This window comes from Pteronotus mesoamericanus, unplaced genomic scaffold, assembly GCF_021234165.1.
Source record: "Pteronotus mesoamericanus isolate MK-2021 breed Mesoamerican mustached bat unplaced genomic scaffold, CSHL_Meso_final scaffold_83, whole genome shotgun sequence".
Lineage (NCBI taxonomy): Eukaryota > Metazoa > Chordata > Mammalia > Chiroptera > Mormoopidae > Pteronotus > Pteronotus mesoamericanus.
Genome location: NW_026555328.1, coordinates 1,614,270 through 1,622,132, shown reverse-complemented (window position 1 = coordinate 1,622,132; position 7,863 = coordinate 1,614,270). Strand labels below are relative to the sequence as shown.

Here is a 7,863-nt window from a genome sequence, read left to right as displayed (position 1 = left end):
TTGGAACCTTTGCTTAGATTCCTGATGCCAAACGAACTAGTCAAAGGTTATGAATACTTTTGAAGCTCTTCACAATGCCGAGGCACTTCCCAGAAATGCAGACATGTACCCCATCCATGTGAGTAGCAGTTCCAAATTCTCACAAGCATTATTTCTAAATATGTTGTTAACTTGGTAAATAAAATGATTACTACTGGGGGTGAACTTCTATTAATAGTATTACTTGTATTTTCATTTGTGAAAAGTTACTATCCACAAATCTGTTACCTATTACTTACCAGGGTCTTCTATTCTTAAATAAGATGACATACATCGATGCCCATTAACTGTGACACAGTCATAAATTTAGTGTACCACCGGATTATTTTTTGACATACATTAGCACAGAAGTTAACGTTGCTCTCATTGGTTACTTGGAGTCTTAAATATGACTTTCTAAGCACCTAGGGCAAACAGTATCTTGAATACACATGATTCACAATCAGTTGGTAGTTATCATAATCTCCTGTTTTACTCATAAAAGCAGCAGCAAGCACATCCTTCTTAAACCTAGGCTTTCTCTCTCAAGAAACGTAACACCAACATCTTCTGGGCTTACCCAGTATTTCTCAGGCTGTGGTGGAGAATTAATCCAGAGGAGCAGAGCATACAAACCAGAGCTCCAGCCATGGGACCTGAGGCAAGCCGTTGCCCTCTCTTTTGGCCCCCCGTCTTGTGGACCAGTCTTTAAGTTCCTCTCGTCTTACACTCTGAACCCACACTTCTTGGAATGCATGGGCACCCCGGGGCCACTTCCTCCCTAACCAAGCAGAGCTACCTAATGAGACTTTGTGTTCTTTCATGAAAGGATGAGAATGAATCTACCAGTTTTACTCCTCCAGTGGTAAAAACATCCTGTGTTGAGTCCCCTGCTCTGTGGCTCAGCTGTGGCACCTTGGGCCACCTGTTTAACCTCAAGAAACCTGTCCGCTTATCAGGGGGAAAATAAGATTCGTGTAAGTAGAAAGCCAGTAATATTAAATAATCTCCTTCCCTCTTTATCATTTGTTTGCTTTTTTTCCTCCAAACTGAAGGTCTCACATGTTTATTGCTGAACCAGTCAACTAGGGCAGAAACATAGAAACAAAGAGAAAAATGATTTTTTTTCTGTAAATGATTAGTCCAGCTGTCCAGAGTGCAGTGATATTTCCAACTTGATGTGGTTGAGAGGCTACTGTGTGATATAGCACACACACATGCGCCACCTCGTGTGTGGCTCCTCAAAGATCCACCTTGGTTCTACTCTGTGTCTCCTCTTGGAGCTGTACCTGATTTTATCATCAGTTTTCATCCAAATCCACTTGGGGAACAGGGTGGTCCTGCTTTTGTTTCATTGTTAGAAATCACCTGATCCTGTAAGTCTTGTGAGAAGACATGGTGAGTAAAAGACTCAACTGCACACAGCATGATGGCAGAGAAAGGGGAGAGAGAGCTGAAGCTTTTATCTTGAGCATTTTAGAGTAAAAATGATACCCATGCCTGAAATGTAAATTTCCTATAAGGAATTAGCGAACTTCCCCCATCTCCTTTGAGGACATGAATTGTGAGATGCAATTCAGAGGTAACTGTGAGGGTAGCTGAGGGCCAAAGTGGGCTATAATGAATCTCTTAGAAGTTACATATGCCTATAGATAGATGGGATAAATAAGATTACCTATAGTCTATGTATTATAATCCATAATTCTGTTTTGTAGTTAAAATGGGGGGGGGGGAATGAAAGCACTCTAGGTTTTTAAAGGAACATTACGACGTAAACATAAGACGTTTATCTGTCTTCCTTACAACAAAATTAAAAGGGTAAAAACATTAGGTAATATCCTTACCAATCTTCAACATTAAGGTTTGCCAGTCTACCTAAATATGCTAGAAACACATTAAAAACCAAGAAAGGAGAAATGAAGGCACACACTTTTTCAAGTATACAATTTGTTTTTATTTACAATACCTATAAAAATGTAAATTTAGAAACTTTAATTTTTATTAATTAGAACCAAACAGAAAAGATAAAGCACAGAGAGGAAGAAATAATAATCAAGTATTCACTTGATCAGTTGTGAAGTGGAAAGGCAGGAAAGGCGCCTAGTGAAAAGTCAGTTGATAATGTCAGAGGGAAGCCAGGTGATGTCACGGCGGAACAGCTGGTGGAGCCTAGGGCTACAGAGTGAGAAGAAATGGCAATGGAGACAAGGACAGCTGGTTATAATGGAGGATTTTACTGTTGTACGATACATGTATGTGCAAAATGTTTATTCTCTTTAAACATCATAACCTGTCTCCCCCACTACATTCGAAAAGGTGAGAACAGCAAACAGTGTATCAGGACAGTCAAGTGGCTGTAATCACTAGGGATCAAAGCCCCTTATCCTGGCTGACTGCTGATTGGGAAAGGGACAAGTGAAGAGAGTCATGGCAGGCTGTCGCTGCTAGGATTCATATCGAGGCCCCTGGGTGCCTGGGACGGAACTTGGGTGATGAAACTGCAAGGACAGCAGTTCCGCCCACGATGTGGAGGAGAATGAAGAGCAAAGCAAGCCTGACTTAGCTTTCATGGTTACACTGGGGAGTCTCTATCCATGACACGGAATAAAAGTGGGCGAAAGAAGTGAAAGCATGGCTTACTGAAGTCGTCTCAGGAAGACAAAAGCTACCTTGTGGAAGCAGGCTCTACGGTAGAATCACCTTGGGCAATCTTCCACGCACTTGAGGGGACAGACTCAAGTACACTGTAGCTGTAGCAGTAAAAAGGCTTAACCGTGTGCTGTTTCCATTGAGGTGGACAGAAACAAAGGAAATTCAGGGGGGAGGAGAAAAGGGACTTCTCAGTCTAGAGCTGGGCATCAGCCAATTAAGAGTTCTGATTTTATTAAATATGCTGCATACCCTGTGTTTATATTAAAACAAGGAGAACCCACCAAATTAATTACAAGATGGACTAGAAACAGATAAAAAATACATTAGCTGGTTTGTGTTTAGAGGAGGGATGTGTCAACTAAATATTTCTGTCTAAACTCATTCTTTAAGGATCCTCTGGAGACCACATAAACTTGTGTGTGCAAGCATATATATATATTAATTTCTACTTAATTGGCTCTCCTATTAATATGGGGCAATGAAAAAGACTTGAACAGGATGCGGGATGGGACCCTTTGGCAGGCTACAGTCTACTCTGAACTGGAGTAGTGGTGGTGGGATAAAGGGAGCGATTATATTTGTGTCTCTAGGGCAAAGAAAATGCAAAATTGAGAAGAATTGAGTAAAAGTAGGGCATGCAGAATTGTAACAGAGAAGGTAAGAAGAAACCAGCAGAAGTATCACCCAGCCGAATGTCACAGAGCAGTGGGGAAACATCTGGCATTCAGAAATAGCCCCTGTGAACAGGAATCGGTCCCACAAGATGCTCTGGGGAATAAGCTACCTCCCCTCCCTCATTACAAACACTCCATTGGTGATGGCAGCAGTGCAGGTGACAGCCAAAAGGAGGTACAGGACACATTTGCAGATCTTTTACCGTATCCCCTGAACTAGCCTACAGGTGTAAAGAAAGAAAGGAAACTTGTTCATATAAATGAGTTAAAACAGAAGGCAATGTTTTGCATTAAAATTACATCCTTGTAAAAATTATCTTAACAAAACACCTAAGGTCTCTCTGCCCTTAGCATTCAGTCAACTATGAGGGTGCTGCTGCACCCAGTACAGTGTTTTCTATCTAGTAGGTACTCATCTGTTTGACCAAAGTCTTTAACCTCTTCCACCAAATTCAGATTTATGCCACCTGCCCCCAAGCCCCGACCTCCTCCTTCTAACTTCTAAAGTGCCACTGTTAGTGAAATGTGGAACTCTCCTCTGCCAACTTACTGCAGTTTTGTCTCCAGCAAGTTCAGTTTCTGTCGGTCAACATAGCGAGAAAAGAGGGATACGAGGTTTGTGGGGATAGAGATTGGCTTGGCCAGGGCTGCTTGGGGAATCCGCAGAAGTTCTCGGGTTGCCATGAACATCACCTCCGTCCTGACAGGGAAAATCAATAACAACAATGTAAGAAAAAGAATGAAAAGATTACCAAAAAGAACGAAATGATTGCCTAAAAGAACTTAAAAGAAGGAATGCAGCCCAGACTGACCACTGGTTGTTTTCTGTCGATTCTGTAGCAGGGTCTGAACTCTGCAGGTCTTCCCCACGGCTCAGGACGACAAGGAGCAGCGACAGGCCAAACTACAAGGGGAGAGAGAGAGGGAAGCCAGTCTAGCACTGCATTTTCTCCTCCCCCCACCACTCAGGGGAAATGGCCATAAATCAAAGTGACCCCACTGCTGTGCTTTTCTATGAAACTGGGCAAAGTTCAGACAGCCCTGTGCAGAGATGCTGTGCCTTTCTACTTGCACAGGAGCAAAAAGCATAATCAATGAGAATGCAAGTCCCAGTGTCCAATGGTTCTCTCTGCTCCCCGCTACCCCACCCTGCGATAAAGCCGTAATTATTCCTTGCTGTGGATAATGTAGGATGTAGCTTTTCTCCTACTTACAAGAACAGAAATGATTTAAAAAAGGAAAGTTAAATGAAGAAAAACTTTGATATAGAATGTTAAATTTCATGGAAAAAATATAAAACACTAGAGTAAGATATTCTGAATGAAGGAGAAAAAGGGGCTAAAACCCATGGGAAAATGTACAAAGAAAAAAAGTAACTGGAATGATCAAAATACACAGAGATTTCCTTAGAAAAAGGACACACCTATCTGGAACTACAAAGGCTGAGATATGACGCTAACAAGGGTCTAAAAAATAAGGGGAAAAGATGAACAGACATATTTGCCATATCTAGGACTACTAAAATTGAGCAACATGCTTTAGAGACTGATATATTTAATTTAGGGGGTAGTAAAAGCAAGAAACATACTGTCTAAAGGGGCATAGGATGAAAACACAAATAAGGACCAGAAGTGCTGGGTAACTGTCTGAAGCACAGTTACAATGGATCATAAAGAGAAGGTGGGATACTTGGGGACTACACCTCACCTTTCTGAGTCCCCCTCATAGAGGATAACCCTGCCTTTCCACAAAACTTCCCTTCATGTCCAAAAACAACACGGGGCTACATAATTTCATCTGCCCTCACAATTTTCTACGCCTTTATCAACATTAGTACCAGGAAACCAAAGTGCATGGAGGGCACGTAACTGATCACTCCAGAACCCACACCTTAACTCCCCCGAGGCACTGCCACCTCTCTCCCTACTTTTCCGCTCTACTGTAACGGCTGGCCCTTTGTGAGTGCCATCTATGTCTGGGCATCACAGGAACTGTCCATAGCTGTTCCCTCATTTAAGTAACAGGAAAATGCTGAGGTAGACATCATCACCTCCACTTCACAGATCAGGAAGCTGGCTGAGCAAAGTGAAATAACCTGTTTGGGGTCACAAACCTAGAAAGTGGCCAGCAAAGAATGAAAACTTGCTCTATCTAAAAGCTCATGATCTTTCGTGTATATTATGCTTCCCTCGTGAGTCTCTGGATCTTTAGCTTGTTGTAAATGAAATAATGAAATGGGATGTTCTCTTTATAGTCTTATAACAGAGACTGCTGCTTACCCACCCAATATGCTTTCCTCCCCCTATTAGAACTCTGATTTCATTTGTGATGACAATGGTGTGAACCAAAATATGTCTTCCAGGCTTCCCTGCAGTTAGGTGTGGCATGCGACTAAGACTGGCCATTGAGATTAAGTACTTATTGGTTAAAACTCCTGGAAAAGGTCCAAATAAGGAAGACAACAGCTAATCCACATGGTTTAGCCCTCCACGCGCACCTCTTCTCCTGATGCAAAGTGGCGCCTTCAATTCTACAACGATCATGGACCCTGAGAGGTCCAGAGTATGGCAGCCACTGCTAAGGAAGGCAGAGAAGGCAAACTGCCCGCATCCCTGGTGACGCTGTGGAGCCATCATACCAGATTTACTGACATGAGATACATAAAATTCTATTTTGTTGAAACCACTGTTATTTCTAGCCTCTGTTATTAGGAGCTTAACTCCTGACTGAAAGAAACTTTTTTGACAAGTTGCCATAGCCACAGCAGCCATTATTGCTATCTACAATGTTAATTTAGAAGCCTTGTAAAGTTCAAGAACAAAAAAGGCAAGCCCACCTTGTTCTGGAGAACAGCTGTGAGGTGAGGATTAGAGGGTGCTGGTGCAGCTGCACTCTGAGGTAGGTTCATTAGCTGTTGCAGAAGGCTGGTGACAGTCACTGACGGAAGATGATAGAGGAGGAGAGAGAAGGGACTCAATAAGCACGGCAGCACCTACGGAAAATAAGTAAAAGCATCAGACACTGATAACTGTTGCTTCAGTCACCCTCCATCAGACGGCATGGAAGGAAGGATGCTCAGCCGCACACTCAACTATCCGGGGAGAGACTTAAAACAAAAAAGGGCTGACAAATCTAGCAGATACTACTTGAGTCTTAACAATGGATTCTAAGGTTATCCACTGAGTACTTTTTCAACTCAATTTGCATAGGAAACATCATGACTTGTGTGAACCAAGGATATAAAATCACTTCTCAAATACACAAGATTTCATGATAAAACATCAGCATTTTAATTCATACCACAAATTATTTAAATGCCTACAATGTACCAGGCACTCAGGCTAAAAACAAAAGTTAGAAGGAGAGGCAGACCCTCAGGAATCTAAAATACAGGGGGGCGAGGTGAGTAAATAGGCAATTTCAATATATTTTGAGAAATACTCTAAGATAGGTAAATTCTGAGTGCTACAGGATTACTGAGAAGTAGTGTTTGTACTTAATTCTATCTTGGTTTATCTTTATAAAGTCTCAATGAGGAAATGGAGAAACAATTCACAAATTATACAGATTAGAGAAGCTAAGTGGTCAGAAATTCAGTGTTCAGTATTACAAAGCTAGTAGGTAGACAGAATCCAAGGTGGATGCAGATTCTAGCCTGCTAGCCACTAATTCCTTCTGGCCATAAGGCCCAGACTGAAGAGTTAAAATACAGAACTACCAAACTAGGTTACAAGAAAATAAATCAAAACTGCTTCCAATACTCAACGCCTATGGTATAAAAAAATGATGGTTGGTTTTTCTTTAAATAGCAGCCAAGGATGGAGAGTAGACTACTTTTTGTGACCTACTACTCTAAATAAACAAAGCTTTAAAAATTAAAGCGTTTCTGAATATACACGAAAGTATAAATAGTATAATGAAGTCCATGTACTCATCATCCAACTTCAACAATTAAATCAACGTTCTTGCCAATCTTATAAAATCTGTTCCACCTGTGTAATATTTCATCTGTAAATACTTCAGTTTGTATCTCCGACAAAATATCTCACGATATTATTGCACCTATCAAAATTTAATTCCTCAATATTATCTAATATCTACTCCAAATTCAAATTTTCCCAAATGTCTAAAAAATGTCTTTTAGCAGCTGCTTTCTTCTAATCACAGTTTAAATAAGATCCACACACTGACTGGCACTTGGTTGGTGAGGTTTTAAAAATCTGTTAACAGGTCCTTTGTCACTGGTCATCTTCTTTTCCCAGATTATTTATTTGTTGAAGAAACTGGGTCATCTGTCCCAGTTTGGATCTAACTGCACTTCAGTGATGTCATTTAACAGATTCCTATACCACCCCCTATATAAAAACTGAGAGTTAGAATTAGAGGTCTGATTAGACTCAAGTTCAGTGGGGGCTGGCGGAAGGGTAGCAGAGCTGGTGTGCTTTCTACTGCATCACGTCCAGATGCACACAGCGTAGGTCGGTGCCCTTCTTAGTGGTGTTAATGGTGATCAGTGGGT

The 7,863-nt window shown here is 41.4% G+C and overlaps 1 protein-coding gene across 2 annotated transcripts in view; it reads right to left on the bottom strand.

Annotated features, from left to right (window-relative positions):
• Positions 1 to 1,948: 1,948 nt before the first annotated feature.
• Positions 1,949 to 7,863, bottom strand: part of PATL1 (PAT1 homolog 1, processing body mRNA decay factor) — a 29,295-nt gene continuing 23,380 nt past the window's right edge. For both annotated transcript variants that reach the window (XM_054563754.1, XM_054563755.1), the window contains 4 exons: positions 6,181 to 6,336; positions 4,157 to 4,248; positions 3,895 to 4,044; positions 1,949 to 3,565 (listed from right to left, as the gene is read on the bottom strand). In XM_054563754.1, coding sequence (XP_054419729.1) covers positions 3,544 to 3,565; positions 3,895 to 4,044; positions 4,157 to 4,248; positions 6,181 to 6,336 — 420 coding nt within the window. In that variant the 3' untranslated portion in view covers positions 1,949 to 3,543. The remainder of the gene's footprint in view (positions 3,566 to 3,894; positions 4,045 to 4,156; positions 4,249 to 6,180; positions 6,337 to 7,863) is intronic.